This window comes from Coloeus monedula (genome assembly GCF_965178545.1).
Source record: "Coloeus monedula genome assembly, chromosome: 12".
NCBI lineage: Eukaryota > Metazoa > Chordata > Aves > Passeriformes > Corvidae > Coloeus > Coloeus monedula.
This window is the reverse complement of record NC_138792.1, coordinates 1,416,233-1,437,845: the sequence shown is the minus strand read 5'-3', so window position 1 is coordinate 1,437,845 and position 21,613 is coordinate 1,416,233. Positions and strand designations below refer to the sequence as shown.

Here is a 21,613-nt window from a genome sequence, read left to right as displayed (position 1 = left end):
TGGGGAAAAGAGCAGCTTCCCAGTTTTACACCCAGGACAAATGAAGCACAGCATGGCTGGAAGGAAAAATCCCAATGCAGATCTGCTCTGCTCCCTCATTACCTGACATTTCCTGCACTCAAGGTGAAAAGGTGCTCCTGCCACACCTGAGAGCTCCTGCAGCAGGTGAGCCTGGCTCCTCCAACCGCTTTGGCTGCTCAGGAATTCGGAGGAGAGGATACCTCCAGGATTTTCAGTCTTTCCCCCCTCATCTGCCGTCCCATGGGATTAACTGATCATACTGATCTTAAATATTGGCGTATTCCTGCCCCCTCCTGCTGGGAGGCAAAGAGAGAGCCTGGTTCTCTTTCCTGTAATTCCCAGCCTGTATTCCTGCCCCCATCATTCCCGTCGTGCTGTGATGTCCTTTAGGCAGTTCTTTGCCTTTCCAGATGTATTTTTAGATTGCAGCCTCCTCCCCATTCACCTTCCTTCGGGCAGGATGACCTCTCCACATCCTCCTCTGCTGGTGCTGGGACACAGGGAATGGCTTCCCACTGCCAGAGGGCAGGGATAGGTGGGATATTGGGAAGGAATCCTTCCCTGCGAGGGTGGAGAGGGGCTGGAACGGATTTCCCAGAGAAGCTGTGGCAGCCCCTGGATCCCTGGCAGTGCTGGACGGGGCTTGGAGCAGCCTGGGATAGTGGAAGGAGCAAAATGGGCTTTAAGGTCCCTTCCATCCCAAACCATTCCTTGATCCTCTCTTCCCTTCACCAGGCCTGGAGCCTCTCCCTTGCCCCTTCCCGGCTCCTCGCATGCAGACAGCCGGAATTATCCCTGCCATTCCCAAGATGGGACCTGCTCACCGGCTGGAATTCAAACCAGACTTTCCCTGGCACCAGCAAACGCTGGCACAGCTCATCTCCAGCTGCCTTGACCAAAACATCATGAATATTCACGAGGCGATTAATTAACATCCTCCTGCTTTAATAGCTCCTCACAAGACACTCCATAACCCCGAGTGCCACCGGCTCCTCCCCATTCTGTGCCATCCCAGGGACTGGCACATGGGTGGAAGTGTCACTCCAACCTTGCCAGGAGCGAACGGGTTTGAGGAGTGCAGTGATCCGAGGCAGCTCCCCGAGGCTGCGATGCTGATTCGTGCCCACAATTAGAAACCCTCCAGGACGATCAGGCTGGGCTGCAGAGCTGGGATGGTGCGGGAAGGGATTTCCAGCTGTGGGATATTCCAAGCTCAGCCGCCTCCATTGTTCTTTCCACTCATACGAAGCTCGGTGGCCAAACTGCACCTCCTGTGGCTGGAGCTCCCCCCCAGGAGGCAGCATCCCTTGGGAACGGGGAGATGGAAACACTTCTATGGATGGAAACAACATGGGAAAAGCCAGGGGTGGGTTTTTTCCCTGTCCATTCTCCTTCCCCTGCCAGGAAATGGGGCTGCTGGGTGATCCAGCTGATCCCACACTGCTTCCAGAGGGATTTCAGGGCTGAGCTTGTGGAAACCTTTCTGGGATTTCTCCGGGTGTTCCCAGTCTGGAGTGAAGAGAGCTTAGAGATTTCAGCCGGATGGGGATTGCAGAGGGAATATCTGCAGTGGGGGTGGGGTGTGTGCTGGATTTATCCCAAATTCTTCCCTCCAGTTGCTCACCCTTTCCAACTCAGCACTTCCGAGCTCATTCCCACAGGATGCTGGGAGTGCCAACGCTCTGAATAATCCCCCAAAACCGTCAGAGGAGAGCAGGGACAGCAGCTCCTTCAAGGGCTGTTAAACACAGGGCTGTGCATCCAACCTCCAGCTCGGGGAGCTGCTGGATCATGGGATGCTGGAAGCTGCCAGGGAATCCTGAAGGCACCAGAACTCCAGGCTTGCCCTTGGAATGCTTTCGATCCCAAGCATCTGCCACTGGCCACCATCAAAACCCATCACTCATCCCCCAAAAGTGCAGTAAAACGAGGAGGGGTTTTATAAAGTGGAATTAAAGGAGCAGTGCTGGGCCAGGACTGGTTGAACCTCATTAGTTGATGTGTTAATTACCTGTGGACATCTAGGCCGGCCTGGACTTTGAGCTGCACTTGGAGAAGCGTTACGAGTGGACCTCCAGCAGCTTGGAGGAGAGGAAAGCCTTCCTCAGGTGCTTGTGGAAGCTGAACCGGCGCTGTCGCCTTTGTGAACGTCCCCTCGGGTGCAGTGGAAGGTAATTAATGAATTAATGAATTAATAGCCTCGTCACACTCAGAGGGCTCTGGGCTTTTGGCAGCGTCCCCATCAGTGAAAGGTGAATAAATTCAGGCAGTGGATGTGGGTGATGGGACAGGGTGAGGTGGTGCCAGGGAGAGAGGGGCAGCAGGAGCTGGGTTTGGGGGTCTGGAAGCACAGCCATTGCTTTACCCACTGCCCATGGATACACGGAGCCAGGCTGGGAGTATAAACACAGTTTGTCTCATTTCCAGGAATCTCTGGATGCAGTTTGGGGAGGTGAGCAAAGTGTTGGTAACACCAGGGCAGGGGCCTGGTGACACGCCCTCATCAAGAAATGAAGAGAGTTGTGGATAGAAATAGTATTATATAGAGATATTATTTATACGTGTATTTAACTCTCCAACACGCGACTTTCAGTCCATTTCACAGAAACACGAGGGTTTGGGTTGGGAGGGACTCTAAGGACCATGGGCAGGGCCACCTCCCACTGTCCCAGGCTGCTCCAAGCCCCAATGTCCAGCCTGGCCTTGGGCACTGCCAGGGATCCAGGGGCAGCCCCAGCTGCTCTGGGCACCCTGTGCCAGGGCCTGCCCATCCGCATTGTCAAAACCTTCCTCGTGTCCAATTTAACTTAGAGGAGTTTCTAATTTGAATCGAGGAGTTTCTTCACCTCTGGAATTTGTCCCAGCTTTGTGTGACACATCAGGGTGTCCCAGCACACGATCCTGGAGAGGTGAGCGAGGAAAATCCCAACCCAAGCCAAGGCCAAGATCCATCTTGTCCCTCTTACGAAGCTCACCCTTCATCCCACATCCAACTTCCTTTGCCCCACTCTGTGCTCTTATTCCGACTCTTGGACTCATCGCTCGGCCTCAGTGGGCCGGAATTTGGGCAGGGCTGCTAAAACGACCTCACCAAAAGGCTCTGGCCGTTCCCACATCTCCCAGGGATGCAGAGGCCCCAGGAGGACGGGAAGGAGGCTGAGCTCCGGGAGGAGCTGGGCGCGTACCAGGAGGTGACTCCGGAGGAAGCTGCGGATGTGCTGGAGCTGATGGAGGAGCATGAGCCCCTGCTGGACAACTCCGTGGCCTTCGCAGAGCAGCTGAGCCGGGAGCTCCAGGGGCTGGAGGAGGTACGGAGCCACGGACGTGCCTGGGATGAGGGATTGAGGCTCTGGGCAGCAGCAGCTCTTCCCTTCGCTCTGGGAGCGTGACCTGGGAGAAATTCCAGGAGGAAATGAAGGGAAGGGCCTGACTGTGGGGTGGGTCTGGGGATGGCTGAGGGAGGGAAGGCAGCAAAAGGGATCCCTAGAGAAGGAAAAGCAGCATCCAGGGAGAAGGAAAAGGGCGGGCAAATGAAACAGAGCTGGAAGGAGATTGAAAAGGAAAATATAAACCAGGAGGAAGGGCCAGTGGAAAAGGCACGGGATGTTTCCAGAATTCCCTGGGAGGGTGGGGAGGCCCTGGCACAGAGAAGCTGTGGCTGCCCCTGGATCCATGGAATTGTCCAAGGGCAGGCTGGACGAGGCTTGGAGCAGCCTGGGGCAGTGGAAGGTGCTGGAACCACATGGTCTCTAAAGTCCCTTCCATCCCAAACCACCCCAGGATTCTGTGCTTTTCCATAGATTTGAAAGGGAAAGGGAGAAAACGAAACCAAGGAGCTCAAGGATCACCTGCAAGAGGATCCTTCAGCATCCCTGGCTCCCGTCCCTGAGTGGATGGAACTGGATGGGCTTTTAGGTCCTTTCCAACCCCAGCCATTCCGTGATTTTTGACTACCGAGCTTTACTGAACTCCATGGGAGCTGCTGTGATTTATTGCATTTCTGCAGAGGAAATTTCCCATTCAAGTGCTGGAACAAAAAACCTGGGAAAGCTGCTGCGAGCATTTATCTGCTGCTGAAATACCTGGGATTTTATAGTTGGTAACCAAGGAAAAAAGGGGAAAAAAATTAGCCAAAGGAAATACCCTAAACCATACAAGAAACCACAAACCCTAAATCCAACCTCCTTTGCTGCAGTGTTTGCTGTGTTCCCATATATGACTTATTACACACTCTGAAGTTAATCTGGAAGCCCAAACTCCCGAGGCTTGTTCCTGTCAGCTCCTGGCGAGGAATTCAGGCACTTTGTGACTGTTCCCAGCTATAAAACACCCTGGGAGAGCAACAAATACATCTTTATTAAGTTTTTGGAGATGAAAGGCTCCACAGAATACATTATTTTAATGCCCTCTAATGAATAAATGTGACTTCCCACTAATACAAATTAATTAATGAACATTTCCATTTCTGAGCCCTAATCTCTGACATTAAATGTTATTAATCCCAGCGAGCTGGACCAGCCCATGCATCCATTTAAATGTTTTCCCCACATCCCAGTGGTAACACCTTGGCTTCCTCTCCCCTATTAATCACCCTCCTCCAGCCCAGCTGTTCTGGGAATCACAGAAATCCCTGCACTGGCAGCAAGGAAAAGTTGATTTTTCCAAAGGGAAGGACGGCACGGCCGGGACACCGGGAGGCCAAAGGCTCTGATTTGGACATTGATATTCCTCCAGAATTCCAGGATCCCAACACATGTGGAACTGCAGGCAGCTCGCAGCAGCTCTGTGCTGCCTGCAGCTGGATTCTATTCCTGTTCCCAGAGTTGGAGCCTCTGGAGAGCCCCTTCCAGCAGCGTTGTCCCCTCGGTGTCACCGGGGATGCTCCCCGTGGCCGCAGCCTGAAGGGGTGGCAGGGACAGGCTTGGGGGAGGCTTCTGGCTCTAATTACAGAACAATTAATAAATGGGAAGCTCTGGGCAGAGCTGGTGGGGCGGGATGGAGTCCCTGGGTGTGCTGGGGAAGCAGAATTCTGGGAGCGGGGCCGCGCAGGTTGGGAGCATCGCTGGTGCTGTGGGAGATGAGTGCCCATGGTCAGAGGGGCTGGGAGAGCTGGGGGTGCTCACCTGGAGAGGGGACCTCAGAGCCCCTGGCAGGGCCTAAAGGGGCTCCAGGAGAGCTGCAGAGGGACTGGGGACAAGGCATGGAGGGACAGGACACAGGGAATGGCTTCCCAGTGCCAGAGGGCAGGGCTGGGTGGGAGATTGGGAAGGAATTGTTCCCTGGGAGGGTGGGCAGGCCCTGGCACAGGGTGCCCAGAGCAGCTGGGGCTGCCCCTGGATCCCTGGCAGTGCCCAAGGCCAGGCTGGACATTGGGGCTTGGAGCAGCCTGGGACAGTGGGAGGTGTCCCTGCCCATGGCAGGATGATCTTGAGACCCCTCCCAACCCAAACCAGTCTAGGGTTCCATGAAATCTTTGTGGGATGGACACTCAGGTCCTCAGGGGACAGCACCACTTGTGGAGGGCTGGAGACTCCCTGCAGTGAGACGCTCCCAGTGCACAGAACCAGCAGGGCTTGGTGGCCTCTCCAACAGAGACTTTTCTGCTCATGGCCAGATTTTCCTGGACACTCGGCAGGAATTTGCTTGCTGTGGCAGCTGGAAGTGCTCTGAGGGGACACCTCACCCAGGGGAGGGTTTTGTGTGCCCTGGCCCTGGGGACGTGCGGGTGGCACTTGGCAGAGGTGGGACAGTGGCAATTCCACCAACACCCTGCACGTCACAGCCGTGAGGCCCCTGCCGTGCCTCAGGAGGGTGAAGGACGGGACATTTGACCCGAGGATGGTGACAATCATCCCCTGCCAAGCTCTGAATCCCTCTGCTCCTGCATCCCACAGGCCAACCTCGGCGCCCTCATCTCCTCGGAGCAGCAGGTGGCCCAGCTGATGAGCTCCATCGACGAGGCCCTGGCAGAGGTGGCCAGAGTGGAGGAGACCCTGCAGGTCTACGACGAGCTCCTGGGAAGCGTGAAGCAGCAGATGGATCACATCCACCGGGAAAACTCCCTGCTGCACCGCATGGCGTCCAACAGGGCGAGGCTGATGGATGAGATCCTGTTCCTCACGGTGCGTGGGTTTATGAGGACATCGATCTCCAGCTGGAGAATCTGTTGGGAAAAACTTCCAGGGAATTTTAAACACTGCAAGCTCTGATGGTCTGCAAGGGTTATGGAGCTCCTCTGGCTGGGAAATGAGGGGTGCTGTTGATAAGATAAGGATGGACACAGAGCTGGGAGGTGCAGGACCCTCACTGTGGCCCAGAGGGGTCTCTGAAAGTCCTTTCCCAGGGCAGGGTTAGGAATGGCGAAGCCAATTAGTAATTTAACAGCCAATAATTATTACCTGGGAATGCACAAGCACAGCAATTAATTAATGAATTCATTAATTAGAAGCAGGCAGAGCTTGCAACACCCACCTCTGGTCAAATCCTGCTCCCACCAGCACGGCTCCATCACGTGCAGAGGGGACTTTGGATGTCCTGAGGGAAAATAAACATTTCCCATGGGGGGACTCCCTGCTGCCTTGGAGGGGCTGCTTGTCCAGCGCCCTTATTTCTCCTCTTCCCACTGATGGGAATTTCCCCATTTTTTTCCTCTCCTTTTCTCTGTTTTCCCATTTTTCCCCCTCTCCCGAAGGCAATGTAACCATTTCGTGTGGGCTGGGCGCACATCAGCTCCTCCCTGCTCCCCTGCTGGCACAAGGAGCTTTTCCCTGCAGCCACAGCCACGGGACACCAGCACAGGGGACAGCACAGCCGGGGGAAAGACTCTGGATGAGCCCTTGGAATATGGGAAAGCAAATTATTTCCAATGGAACATAAATGCAAGAACTTATCCCCAGTTCCACGGCTTGTGGCGACCTCTGTGCCAGGGACCTTTCCATTTCTCACCCTTAGCTTTTCCTCTTCTCCTTTGCTGCCTGCAGTGATTCCAGAGGTGCCAGCCCTTTGGAAACTCGTGCTGAGGTTGGCCAGGCCTTCCTTGGCCACCAGCGCAGCTGCTCCTGGGCACAACTCTGGTTTTCATGGGGATTCTCGTGGATTCCCTGAGGGACACAGCAGCCGCTGCTCGCAGCCAGCAGCATTCCCAGTGGGAGCAGAAGGGATGGGGAGGGATAAGAGCTGGCTGAGTTTGCAGCTGTCCTCTCTGGCCTTGTTGCAGAGCCAGCTGCACCTGAGCAGGGAGCACCGCGACGCCCTGAGCCGGGCGGATCTGTCCAGCCCCGCAGCAGTCGGAGCCTGCACGGCTGCAGCAGAGGCTCTGTCCGCCTGCATGGACATTCCCATCCATCCCAGTGAGTCTGGAGCAGGGATTTATCCCACGGGGTCACACCCAGCACCATCCCGTGCTGCCCAGCCCTGCAGTGTCCCTGAGCCGCTGCTGCTGGAGGGGATATTCCCAGGAATTCGGACCTGTGCTGGCTGAGCAGCCCTGCAGGCCGCCTCGGAAAAGAAGGAATACAAGGGTTGGATTTGGGAAGCCAACGAGCAGCAGGGATCTGGGGGGACCTGGCAGGTGCAGAGTTATCAATATTCCCCTGGAGCTGCGAATGGGGCAAACAGCCTGGAGGGTTGGCTTTGGTCTGGAGATCTTGGAATCAGGGAATGGTTTGGGTTGGAAAGACCTTTAAGCCCATCCAGTGCCAGCCCTGTGCCATGGGCAGGGACATCTCCCACTGTCCCAGGCTGCTCCAAGCCCCAATGTCCAACCTGGCCTTGGGCACTGCCAGGGATCCAGGGGCAGCCCCAGCTGCTCTGGGCACCCTGTGCCAGGGCCTGCCCACCCTCCCAGGGAACAATTCCCAATTCCCAATCTCCCATCCAGCCCTGCCCTCTGGCACTGGGAAGCCATTCCCTGGCTCCTGTCCCTCCATGCCTTGTCCCCAGTCCCTCTGCAGCTCTCCTGGAGGCCCTTTAGGCCCTGGCAGGGGCTCTGAGCTCTCCCTGTGTCCTTCCCTTCTCCAGGTGAGCACCCCCAGCTCTCCCAGCGTGGATTGGCTCCATTCCCAGAGAATTCCAATTCATGCTGCCAGTGGCCAGCCTGGAGCACCCAGACTCCAGGGGCAGCTCTGCTGGCAGCTCCCGCTGGATTTAGACACTGGCCAGTCCAGTTCTCATTGGAACTGGGGCAAACCCCTGCCAGCCGCCTCCACAATCCCTCTAAAGCCCTGGGTGTGAGGCTGTGTGTCCTGCCAGGGGTGGACAATACCCCTTGGAGCTCGGAAAGGAGCTGGGGAGAGCCGTGGGTGGGAATCGTGCTCCGTGTTGTCTGTGCTCCAGCACGGAAAAACAACAATTCATTGTGGCAGGATGTGGGAGCTCTTGGGTCCTGGCAGCGTGCAGGGATTGATCCTGGCAGGAAATTCCAAGTTTTCCTTGTGGTGAGACTGGGTGTGTCTCCTTGGCTGAGGTCGGACTCGTGGATTATTTTTGGTTTCTTAAGTTTTATTTTCAACTCTTTGTCTGTATTTCCTTGGCACCACAGGAAAGCTTTTCCCCCTTCGTTGGCTTTTGGGTGGATTTAGCTCAGGAGTTCTGTCTGAGTTCCCAGTTTTCTGAGGGATGTGGGTCTGCAGCGCCACCCCCCAAATCCCCTCAAATCCCAAAATATCCTTTTTTTCCCCTCGAGGTTACCGGAAGCTGCAGGCGGTGGCTGAGCAGCTGATCCTGTTTGAAACCCTCAAGCAGAACTTTGAGAGCTCCTTCATCAACCACATCACCAGCATCTTCGAGCTGCAGGTGGGCTCCACTCTCCATGGCAGCTCCAAATCCTGGGGCACCGGGATATTCTGGGAAAGCCGGGCCAGTCGTGCAGGCGATGCTGCCGGGACAGGATTTTCCCAAAATGTCTCTCCAAAGAGATCTTCCCCCACACCTTCCCCTGGTCACCGTCCCCCAGCCCTCAGGTTGGTTTTCCAGGGATGTAGGAGAAATCCACGCTCCCAAAATCCCTCTGGTCAAAGGCCTCAAGTCCTCAGGCCTGCAGATTTTTCCTTCAGGTTTTCTTATTTTGTTTTGGGGGTTGTTGATCTGTTTGTAACCTAAAATCCCAGGATAAACGCCAATCCTGTGATCCTTTGATTTCCACCTTCAAGTGCTGATTTGGCAGTTTAAAAGATTCGGTGGAAAAGATCCCTGTGGGCAGAAATCCCACGGATTTCCTTCCCAAATCCTTACTTCTTTAGGTCTTTGGCGTTTGGTTTCAAGCAGTGGCTCTGGGAAGGGAACTGGGAGGGAGCTGCGGGATTTCCGTCCTCGGAGATTCACAGACCTTGACTGGACACATTCCTGAGGGAACTCTTCCACCTGGATCTGCTCCGAACCTGCCCAAATCCCAACCCACCTGCACAGCTCTGTGTCCCAGCACCACCAGACCCTGGAAAATCCTTCTTTTCTGTTGCATCCCACCCCCTGAGGCAGATCCACTTCCCAGGGCTCAGCGGGACAATGTTCCTCCACAAGGAGCTTTTCTCCCATGTTCTCTCCTGATCTCCAGTGTTTCTCTGGAGTGCCCCACGTGTTACTGATGGGCCAGCCCCAAATCATTCCAAGACAATGGGATTAAAACTCGAGTTACGAGTGCTGCAGCTTGGGATTTGCTTCTCAAACATGGAACTGGGAATGCCAGAAAAGTGGAATTGTCAGAAATTCGGAAATTTCAGAGCTGGAAATTCAAGGGTGATTATGAAGCTTTTGGAGGTGGTTTTATTTGACTTTTTCTGTCATTTCTGTCCTTTTAGGGTAACTCTCAGGCCCCTGCTCTTGCTCACCCCATTGGCACCGTGGCTGCCCCAAGCCATGGGCCCCACCACGAGGAGCTGCTGCCCTACACACCCCTCATGGCCTGGCTAAGGAACATCAACCCTGTTCTGTTCTGGGACCTCGCCAAGGTATGGCTGAAATCCTCAACAAACGCTGCAAAACATTCCCTGGGAACAGACTGGTCCAGCTGGGGAATTCCGGACGGGAGCTGGGTCTCACCAGAGCCGTGGAACCCAGGAGCTTCCGGAGTTTGGTCCTTCTGGGAATGTCCAGCCAACCTGGAGCTCCGTGCCCAACAGAAGGCTGGGAGGTGGCAGAGTTGTGTTGAAGGAGAAGGTCTGAAGTGCCCAAATTTGGTCTTTTCTGCTCTCAGCTGGGCATTTCTCCCCATTCCAGGTCTACTCCCAGAACCTCGGCAGGCTCTACGAGCGGGAAATCAAAGCCCTTTTTGAACAGGCCAAGATGTCCCTGTTGGGAAGAAGAAAAGGAAGTGAGTGACTAAAATCTGATTAAAATCCAGCCTTCGTGCTGCTGGGCAGGGTTTGTTTGCACCAGGGAAGCTGACAGTCACCTCCAGCACAGGTGGCTTCCCCAGGTTTGATCCGGGACTCTGTTCCCTGGCTCTGCGGCTGGCAGGATGGGAAAAGCCGACTCTGCTCCACACCAGGCGGTGTTTGTGGGAGCCTCGGCTCCATGAACTCCCCAGTTTTGTTCAGCTGCTCCTCAGAGCCGGAGCTTTTGTTCCCTTCCCTGTGCAGGGCTCAGGAATGACACAGGGGTGGCTGGGATGGTGTCCTGAGGAGCCGTAGGAGAGAGAGGGGATGTGGAAAAGCCTGGAAAACAAAACCCATTGTCAGCTCCCTTCTCCCCAGCTCTCAAAGATTCCCAGAGTTCCCACTCCACCATTATCTCCTGAAAAAACCCCACCAAGTTTCCTCTTTCCTTGCCTTCACCTACTCCAAGGGCTGGAGCTCCTCTCCTGTGGGTATGGGCTGAGGGATCTGGGGTTGTTCAGCCTGGAGAAGGCTCCAGGAAGACCCTGTAATTCCCCCATCCCTGAAAGTGTTCCAGACTGTGTTGGACAGGGCTTGGAGCAACCTGGGATAGTGCAAGGTGTCCCTGCCCATGGCAGGGGTGGAAGGAGGCGATTCTTTGGTCACTCCCAACCCAAAGCATTCTGTGATTTTATGATTTCATACAGCCTGGTCCGTATTTCACGCAGGATTCCTCAGACACTTTTCCCTGCAGGGGGAAGCCTGTCCAGGAAGACAGAGGGAATTCACAGCAATATTTATGGAATGATTTCACAGCGAGCTGACTGTGGGGCTGTGTTGTCCCAAGGTGCTCATTTCCACCAAAATCGCTGGATCTGACTCAAAATATTCCAGTCAGGTGTTTCTGAAGATAAAAAGAGAAACTGATCTCTCCTCTGGAAATTTTTTATGGCCCACAAGTCACATTTTCCCTCAGCAAAACAAAGGGCTGTAATGGAAATTTCCAGGCCAGTCTGGCCCAGTTTGAAGGTCAGACTGGTGTGTTTTGTCCATCAGAGTCAGCACTTCCAGCTCTGCACCTCCTTCATCACCGGTGTCCAGATCCCGAGCCAGGGGATGGAGCCGAGGGAAGGGATTGGGGTTGGTGCCTCCCGCTTCTGGGGTTCCTCACACCCAAAGCATCCCCACCCCCCCCTCCAGCTCCTCCTGCCCAGCACCACTTCCCCTGGGAAAGACCCTCAGCCACTGGGAGAACAGGGGACCTCCAAGCCCTGGGATCAAAGCAGGGTGGAGAGTGCTGCCACAAACACCTGGAAAAAGGAGGAAAATTTCACCTTGATAGTCCTAAGGGCACCCCAATGGCCACCACCAGACCCTACACGGAAATAACGTTGTTGAATTAGACAAAAGGTGGTGTGGGGCACGTGTGGCAGCCAGCCTGCCCCATCCCCTGCCATCAGTGTCAAACCTGGGATTTCCTGCCAGTGTTTTATCCATCTTTAATTCCTACACGAGTCCATAAACCAGGAATGATGAAAGCCCAGGAGGAAACCCTTGGGAGGACACCTTGATGGCTACAAGGTGTTCCTGCTCTAGTAGAAATCATCCCAAAGTGTCTGCCCCGTGCTGGGGTTGCTCCACGGGCAGGACAAGCTGAGTTTTGCTGTCCTGGGATGTCCCTTCTCTGCTCCGGAGGGTGAGGACAGGTCTGGGACAGGCAGGAAGCCCCGGGTTGGGCTGGGCTTGTTCAGCCTGTCCTTGATGTGAGCAGAACATTGGAACAACATCACCGAGGGAGGTTCGTGAGAAGAGAGGGAATTTTTAGCAAGTTGTCCCCACAGAGGTTGTGGCACCTTCCCCGGGGCTGGCGGTGTCACGGCTGAGCTTTCTGTGCCACCTCTGCAGTCCTGGGGCAAAGCAGGGGAAGGTGACCCCTTCCCAGCTCCAGGACACAGCCAAAATTCCTGGTCTGGCTCTCCATGTGTCCTTCTGCAGGAGGCCAGCACCCGAGGGCTCTCCCAGCTCCCCGAACCTCCTGCTGGAATATTCCCTCAGAACCCGCTGGCCCCGGGCTGGTTTTTGTTTGGCTTTGGTGAAGTTCTGCAGGAAGCTCATCCAAGGTCTCTCCTGCTGTTGGCCCTGCTCGTGGGTGGAGCCCGGGCTGTGAGGAAACCGGCCGGAAAACATCCCTGATCCCACTGTCACACATCCCTGATCCCGGCTGGAAAACATCCCTGATCCCACTGTCACCTATCCCTGATCCCAGCCGGAAAACATCCCTGATCCCGCTGTCACCTATCCCTGATCCCAGCCGGAAAACATCCCTGATCCCGCTGTCACCTATCCCTGATCCCGGCTGGAAAACATCCCTGATCCCACTGTCACCTATCCCTGATCCCAGCCGGAAAACATCCCTGATCCCGCTGTCACATATCCCTGATCCCTCTGTCACCTATCCCTGATCCCGCTGTCACCTATCCCTGATCCCGGCTGGAAAACATCCCTCATCCCGCCTGTCCCATATCCCTCATCCCGCCTGTCCCATATCCCTCGTCCCAGCTGGAAAATATCCCAGTCCAGGTCTCCAGGCCGCTTCCTTGCTCCCGATTACCCCAGTGAATTGTTTGGGTTGATTCCCCGCCCTCACAGAAGATTTTATTCATGGCACCGCCTGCTGATTTCTCGCCTTGCGCGATGGGAGAGTTTAAAAGGCAACCTCGAGCTGTTTATAATTAATTGGGAGCCACTAATTAAGTCCTTTCTCATTTTCCCATCCCCTCTTCCATAGGCTTGTGAAATTCTTTCCCATTTGCTGTTGGAAGATTTATTTTTTCCTGGTTTTGCTGTTTCCCAGCTGGTGAAATTATAATGTAGTGAGAAAAAGATTAGGAAGCAGCTCATTAATTTAGTCCTGGTTTTAGCAAGGCTGAGGTCGGGAGCAGGGCTGGCTCATCCCTCATCCCTGCTCAGCGTGGAGCTCACAAATCCTTCCCAAGGGAAAGCCCTGCAGGGAGTGGCTCAGATAAAGATATTTGGGATGTTATGAGAGAAGGAGAGGTGACCTGACTCCACAGGGACCTCTGGGAATGGGGAATGAGTCCCATTTTTAGAATTAATTAGGAAATAGTCCGGATGTTTCCCCACTGATTCCTTTCAGGGAGTAGAAAAGGATTTTTTAAAGGCATCTTTCAAAGGATTTTTTCAACTTTTCCACTCAACCTAAGCCCCCGGTGGTAAAACTGCCAATGCTGGAGAAATATATTTATTTCCAGGTGAAAGATTTTAATTTTAAAAGGGCGTTTTTCAAGAAAAAGCCACTCCCACCTCCCCTGGATATTTTTTATGGCAAGTTACCATCAAAACGAAGCTGCAAACAATTTTCCTGAGGCTTCTGCAGGTTTTTGTGCTGATTTATTCTCTTATTCCCTGGGATTTTCCACACTCCAGCTCTCAGGAGTAAGCACGAGGCAGCAAAGGGATAAACGCCACAATCAATGAAATAAAAAGGCAGTTTAACGAAATAAAAATAATGAAAAATAGGGAGAATCAGGTGAGAAGGCAGAGAACAAAAGGGAATTTCATCTGAATTCCCCATTTATCCGAATGCACCAGGAAAAGGTCAATTAATGCATAAGGGCAGACATAAAAGGAGACATTTAAGAATTTAAATATCCAGCACTCCAGGAGCTGGCGAATCCAAGAGGGATGGGATTTCTGACATCCCACACCCCGTGCAGGTCTGCAGGAAACGTGGGAGAAGCCGATGGGGAACCGGCAGCAGCCCTGGTGGAGCCTCCCTGGGAGCAGGGAGAGCCAGGAGGACACCCCAGACAGGGGGAACATCAGCAAGGTACGGAGCTGGGGGTTCCTGAGGTGCTCCGTGTCCCACCCCGCCCCGGGGTCCCTCCCTGGAGCAGGGGCAGAGGTGCTCCGTGTGCTGCCCGATGTCCCCTCAGGTGGGCCCGGCCCTGCTCCAGTGTCCCCAGTGAATTCCAGAGGCTTTCCTGACCAGAGGTGGTTTCTAAGCAGGTGTTGGAGCAGGTGCTGAGAGAGCTGCAGCCCCTTTGCACCTCGGAGCAGCAATTCCTGCAGGAATTCTTCTTCCGGCTGGGCCACGACTCCGTGGAGCTGCAGGCGCTGGAGGTGAAGGTGAGCACCGTGTCCTCTCCAGGCCCATTATCCAGCCTGGCACATCCATGGGGTACCACCTGAGCTCTCCTGGGCTCTCATCCTCCAGGAACCAGCAGTGGGGAAGCTCAGGAGGAGAATGAAATGGAATTTCATTCAGAGCTCCAGGAAAATCAGGGGTCTCCAAGCATTAAACAGGACTCCAACAGGAGGCAGCAGAAATAAATCCAGAGCTCGTGTTCCTGGCTGAGGGAGAGCAGAGAAATCATCATTTGGCAGGTTTAGATGGGATATTGGGAAGGAATTCCTCCCTGAGAGGGTGGGGAGGTGCTGGGATAGAATTCCCAGAGCAGCTGGGGCTGCCCCTGGATCCCTGGCAGTGCCCAAGGCCAGGCTGGGCATTGGGGCTTGGAGCAGCCTGGGACAGTGGGAGGTGTCCCTGCCCAGGGCAGGGGGTTTGGGTTCCATCCCAAACCATTCTGGGATCCTTTGATAATTTCCACTCCAATCTTTTTTCAGGCATCTGCCACTAAGGGAGGAGAGCCCACGGCACCTCCAGAGGATCCTCCTTGCACCAAGGGCCAGAGCCAGTAAGTGGGTGATGGGAGACACTGGGTGCTCTGACAGGACACGGGCTGGAGTGTCCCTTCCCAGTTAATTCCTGACCTTTGCCATGGTTTGGTTTGGTTTCTAAGGCCAGAAGAAGCCACAGCCCAACTGCTGAGTGAGATCTTCAGCTGCCTGGAGCCGGAGCTGAGGGCATTTCTGGGTATCTGCAGCAAGGTCCACCCACTGGGCTGCCTGCAGGTCCTGGTGACCTTGAGTGACTCCGTGTTTGGGACCTGGGGCTCCCCCTCAGCTGCCCCCTCGTCCTTCCTCCGCACCCTCCTGGGCAATGTGTTGCTCCTGGCCAAGAGCAACTTCAACAAATGCATCGTGAGTGTCAGTACTGATGCCTTTTCCTGGTCTTAAAATCAAGAGTCAAACACGGTTAGAAGGGGAAAAGGGATTTGACCTTGGTATTTATTTTAAGGATCCTTAGGTGCACACGTCCAGGCCATGTGCATCGAGATGCACCCCGCCGAGTATGAGTGTGTCCCCCCAACATCGGGTATAACATTCTAGGTGTTACTAATTAGCAGATCTATCAAAGATTCCCCAATGAGAGGCTCAAGGGAGCCCCCCTCCCCAAGGAACCTTCCCCTGGATGGTTCTATCTTGGTTTACAGAATGTGTTCTGGAGAGGACCTTGGGCTCTGGGGCACGCTGATCCCCGGCTACGAAGCTTCTAAAATGTTGAGTCTCTCAGCTTGACAAACAAGTCCAAGAGTGTTGGCAAAAAGCACTGGGAATACAGAAGTTGTAAAAAGGTATAACAGGGGTATAAAAGAAAAGGCAAAAAATCTTCTTGGCATCAGTAGGAGGGGGCCAAATAGACCTGAGTGATGTTTGGCCTCTTCCAGAACCTTCTAAACAGAATCCCAGAATCATGGAGGTTGGAAAAGCCTTCCAGGATCATCAAATCCAACCTGTGCCCGATCCCTACCTTGTCACCAGCCCAGTGCTCCGAGTGCCACACCCATGTGTTCCTTGGACACCTCCTGGAATGGGGAAACCCAAACCTCCCTGGCAGCCCCTGCCAAAGGCACAGCTCCGTGCCAGCCTCAAACGAGGAATGTCACATTCCTTGGAACTGTGGAAGGCACTGTAAATGGAAGCAGTGCTCCCAAGCCCAGCTCCTTGCCCTGTTTCCTGGCCTGTGCTCCACCAAGCGAGGTCGGATCTGAGGGTGCCACGTCTTGGTGTCGTTCTCAGGGGACCATGTGCAAGGAGATCGAGGAGGCCAAGGCTCCCAGCAGGATGAGAGGGGGGATCCTGCCCTGCGTCAGCCGCTTCCAGGAGTTCGTGGCCTTCTCCGAGGAGGTGTTCCGGACATCCCGGCGCTGGGGGGAGCTGGACAAGGCCCAGCTTAGGCTGGCCAGCAGCGTCTTCAGCAGCAGTGAGTGCCAAGGCTGGGTGTTCCGGCCAGGAAATGTCCTGCAGCTGCAGGAGTGACCCGCTGGGCCACCAGGGCCGGGTGGGAGCCACTTGTCCCTTCGGCACTGAAATGTGGCTCCCTGAGCAGGATCCTGTTAGCACCAGGCAAATTCCATGTGCGCAGTGGCTGTCACAGCGGGGTGGGCCCAGGGGTGACAGGGATGAGACTCACGGGCTCAGCTCTGGATCCAATTCCAGCATCTCCTGCCCCACTACGGAGGGGGAGCTCCTCAGGGATCAGACAAGATCTTGGGAGCCAGGAAAAGCTTCCCCCGAACCACCAAGGGGTGTTGATAGGGAGAGAAGGGTTGGGAGAGCAGGGTGGGGAGCTTCCAGTAGATCCCTGTGTTGTCTCAGCTGGATCCCTCAGCTTCCTGTCAGTGGAAGTATCCTCCCTTCCTGCCTGGAGAGGACCTGAGGGGCTGCAGAAGCCACAGCTCGGAGCACAGATCACAAGGTGGTGCAGAGGGGCAGCTGCCACCTGTGGGTGAGCCTGGGGTGACCCACTGATAAATCCATGGACACGGCCCTGCCAGGCCCCAGGAATGTTTGCAGGGAAGCAGGTGGGGTGGGGAATCATGGACAGGGCTCAGGATGTGTGTGGTAACTGCTCTCAAATGAGCCATCCCAGAGGCACGGGGCTTCTCTCCACACCCTATTCCCTCCTTCCTTTCCAGTCAAGGGCCTGTCCTCAGCAAACCTGAGGGTGAACACGGATATGGTGATGATGGAAAATTTCCACCACATCTACAACTTCCTGTGCCAAAAGAACATCCCCTGCCTGGAGGGCAAGAAGAGAGAAGCCAAGCAAAGGTCCAGGGAGCACATGGAGAAATTCGTCACCACATACCTGGGCCAGCCCCTGGAGGGGCTCAATGTGAGTGCTGGACCTTGGCCTGCACCTCCAAAGGCAAGGGCTCTTCCCAAAACTCTGGATTAACTGGTGTTCCCATCTCCCTGCCCTCAATCCAGTCCGGGGTTACATTACTTTGTTGTCACAGGATGTGAGAACACCTGGATTTCATTCTGCTCAGGGATTCCCAAAATCCTGGCACAGCCTTCTCCAGCTCTCCCAGTCTGAGCACGGACACCAAGGGAAGGTGCAAAGGGGTGTAAATAGAGCAGGAGCCCACTCCTGTTTCTTGGAAACAGTCCGTACCTTTAGGAACTCTAAATCCTTAGGATTTAGGGTATTTCTCCCCAGCCAAGTTGCAGCAGGAATACCCAAACAGATCCCTGGGCTGTATGAACAGACAGGAGGATGAAGGAAGGGATTCTTCCCTTGTTTTGCAGCAGATGTGGAATGTCCTGTCCAGGGCTCCCTTCCCTGACCACTGCTGGGTTTGGCTGGGCACTCCCACCTCAGCAGCATCCCAGGATCCCAGGCTGGAAGGGATCCCAAAGGATCATCCAGTCCAAACTTCCCTGGGGAGGTTGCCTGGATGAGATGCTGTAGCTCCCTGTCCAGTCCCATCCCACAAGCTCCGGTGGTGGGACTCTATCACATCCCTGGGCAGGTTTGATTGATTATCCCAGCTTGTTCTCACTGGAAAAAATTCCTTCTATCCAGACCATGTGACCACCCGGCCAAGAAGGAAGCCTCTCCCACTCCTCACTGACAATCCCAACAACGTGAGGGATCTTCTCATTTTCCTGCTGCTTTGTCCTTGTGCCCATTTCAGGCACATCGGGGGCAGAATTCCAAAGCACTGGTGGGGAGTTCATTCCCAGTTCGTTCCCAGTTCGTTCCCAGTTCGTTCCCACTCCCACTCCGGTTGCGTGCCGGCATCTGGCAGATCCTGGCTCTTTTTTCACGGCTGCCTGGGCTGATCCATCCAACACTTCCCAAGCGGCTGTTTTGTTAACTGAGCTAAGAGCATCTGGCTCTGCTAGCTCCAACAGACATTCCCTCCTTCCCGAGACCGTGCCTCTTCCGCTCCTTCCCTCTTCCCAAAATGTCTCGCAGACAGAGCTCAGCTGGAATTATTTATGGGACCTGTAACTTCCAATTTGTTTCCAGTCGTTGCTGTCAAACATTTGTTGGCTTGGCTGGAGAATCAGCTCCGTGTCTCGTGCTACCCGAGCTCTGCCATGGCTTCACATCCTCCCTTTTCCGAGGGCAAGGATCGTTTTATTGCTCACAACAAAGTGAGTGGGATATGAGGGCACCTGGATGTCCCCAGGTCCTGGCACGGCCTTCTCCATCTCCCCCAGTTTCCCTTCAACAAGAGAAGGTGCAAAGAGGGCTAAGTAATGCAGGAGCCCACTCCTGGCTCTTGGAAACAGTCCATAGGTTTAGGAGCTCTACATCCTTGGGATTTAGGGTATTTCTCCCCAGCCAAGTTGCAGCAGGAATACTGAAATGGATTCCTGGGCTGTATGAACAGACAGGAGGAGGAAGGAAGGGATTCTTCCCTTGTCTTGCAGCAGATGTGGAATGTCCTGTCCAGCAGTGGCAGAGATGTCACAAGAACTGAGAAAATCCAGGTTTTGCTTTCCACCTCTCCAGGTTCTTGGATCCCCCATCCCCACCTCTGGCTCCAAACCATCGGTGGGGAGAAAACTGGGAGGAGCACCAAGGAACAAGAGGGATTTTTCCAGCAGTCCCATTGCTCCATTGGTCTGGAACCCTTAGAGATGCTGCTGGTTGAGCAGGGAGGGCACAGAACTGTGAAATTCCCTAAACGCTGCTTTCCTGGGGGATAAAAATCTCCAGTACTTCATTAAACATTTCCCAATTCTCCATTTCAGCTGAGTTAGACATGGGAAGGGAGCTGAGGGCAGCCATCGGGTGTCAGCCCTGACGCAGGAATCCACCTTAGGGTGGCTCACCATGGAATGTCTCCTTCCCTTCCCAGCATTTCTTTGAGGGGGTGAAAGCCCGCCTGGCTCAGGGGGTGAAGGAAGAGGAGGTCAGCTTCCAGCTGGCCTACAGCAAGCAGGAACTCCGGAAAGTCATTGAAAAATATCCTGGCAAGGAGGTCAAAAGAGCCCTGGAGACCCTCTACAGGAAAATCCACAAACATCTGTCCCCAGAGGAAAATCTGCTGCCGGTAACTGGAGTGGGATGGGTGTAATGCTGGGATGGTTTGGGATTCAGGACTGCAACGCCTGTGTGGCTGCAGGGGCTGGGGAAGGAGCTGAGGTCTGCTTTTCCAGGTGCTGTGGCAACCCCTGGAGCTGGAATCCTGGTTTTCCAGGTGGTGTGGCAGCCCATGGAGAAGGGTTCTGCTTTTCCAGGTGGTGTGGTAGCCCATGGAGCTGGAATCCTGGTTTTCCAGGTGCTGTGGCAGCCCATGGAGCTGGAATCCTGCTTTTCCAGGTGGTGTGGCAAGCCATGGAGCAGGAGTTCATCCGGCAGTACCGAGAGTTTGAGGAGCTCATCCAACACTGCTACACGGGATCAGGGATTGCCCTGGACTTCACCATGGAGGACTTGCTGAGCTACTTCAACTCCATCACCGTGTCCAACATGTAGGGAAATCCCTCCCTGGATGTTGGGAGCAGCCCAGGAGTCTTTGTCTGCAGCCACACCTTCGAGGAGCTGAACACAAAACATTCCCAAGTTGGATATTTATGTTCCTATCCTGAACTTAATCCCAAAGTACCTCTGCCTTATTGTTCCTGGACTAAATCTCCCTCAGGGAAGTGGAGTCGTCGGACCCAAACCACAACTTCCCTGCTCCAAGAAACCATTTCACTCCTAGGAAATGTCCCTCGAAGCCTCAGATTTCCACCAGAGTGAGCGCTGGTGCTGCGCCTCCTCAGCAGACCATTCCCAACAGAAAAGCATCTTCTCTCCAGGGGCTTTCTCCTTCTTTTCTGTGCTCGAATTTCACAGTGGCCCTGTGCTAAACCAGAGGGTTAAACCCCATGGAGACGCCCCGTGTGTGAGGTGTTCCCACATCCAGGTATCCCAACAGGCACCTCTGCTCCACAGCTCTCCACTGAACGTTGCCCGGCAGAAGAAAGTCCAGAGTTTCAATGGATTTATTGCTTTTAGCTCAGATTTACTCACATTTTAACTGGAGTGGAGAAAATGTGCAGTTCTAGGGATCCAAACCGATCCCTTGGGGAATTGGCTGGTTTCATCCCGTTTTCTTAGGAATCTTCCTACACCAGCTCCCCAATATGTTGTCATTCGTTAAATGTTCTCTGTTTCTTGTGATGATCGTGGGGCTCACGTGTTGTCCGCCACAACCCTTCTCCCTAAACAACTGAAGAGTTTGAACTCCTTGATATTTGCCTCGCAGGGCAAAGATTATTTCATTTATTTGGCGTGTTAGAAAATAATCTTGGAGGGAGATTCCCCATCCATTGCCAGGGAGGTGGGAGGCTGCTGTGGCTCCTTGGACAGCCCCTCTTCTCCAGGGATATCCTTGTTTCTCCAGCGTGAGCTTTAAAGCAGCACATAATCCCAGCTTTCCCTTGCAAAGGGAAAAATCCAGATTATTTTTCTGGGATTTTTCAAGCAGTTGGCCTTTGGGTCAAGGTCCACCTCTGCAGGGAGCACTGTTTAGAGTTCCTGTTTCCAATCTCGTTATCCCATTCTTTTCAATCCCGCCCTTTTGCCCGTGACGTGGCTGCTCCCAGCAGGAAGAGGACGGTCACAGGGAACCATCCAGTGCTGCCTTCCCAGCTCTTCATCCCTCTGGAGGTAACAGGAATTTTGCAGCCCCGTTTCCTTTCAGTTTTTGGCTCAGGGGCTCACCTGGGAGGGGAGGGCAGGAGGTGGGAGCTGTGGGCTGGGATATGAAGGTGCTGCAATTTGGGAGGACGCCCGGGGTGAAGGGATTTGCAGAGGGAGGGAGCCAGGTTGCTCCGAGGTTGTTGAACACCAAACACCAGCGAGGAGGGGCAGGGATTCCTCCGGGTCTGTTGATGGCTCCCCCATAACTGGTGTGGTCACCGGCACAGTCCAGGCCATGCCACGCCACGGAATGGGATAATGGGATCTTGCTCCAAACAGGCTCCTCTGGCTGCAGCGAGCAGAGATCCCGGTGAAACTGCACCTGGCTTTACACTGACCCCGCTCCTGTGTCAGCAGGGCTGTGTGATCTCTCCTCACCAACCACTTCCCACGCAGGATCGTGGAATCATTTAGGCTGGAAAAGCCC

At 54.4% G+C, this 21,613-nt stretch overlaps 1 protein-coding gene across 1 annotated transcript; it reads left to right on the top strand.

Moving 5' to 3' along the window:
* Positions 1-3,146: 3,146 nt before the first annotated feature.
* On the top strand, positions 3,147-19,974 carry LOC309577583 (exocyst complex component 1-like; the record flags this gene model as incomplete). The annotated part of the gene is made up of 14 exons (XM_082289712.1): positions 3,147-3,329; positions 5,916-6,143; positions 7,238-7,370; positions 8,705-8,814; positions 9,816-9,965; positions 10,234-10,327; positions 14,069-14,181; positions 14,358-14,474; positions 14,979-15,049; positions 15,155-15,395; positions 16,275-16,458; positions 17,174-17,373; positions 19,355-19,549; positions 19,819-19,974. The coding sequence occupies 14 exons, from the start codon at positions 3,147-3,149 to the stop codon at positions 19,972-19,974; spliced, it is 2,175 nt and encodes a 724-aa protein (XP_082145838.1).
* Positions 19,975-21,613: the final 1,639 nt, after the last annotated feature.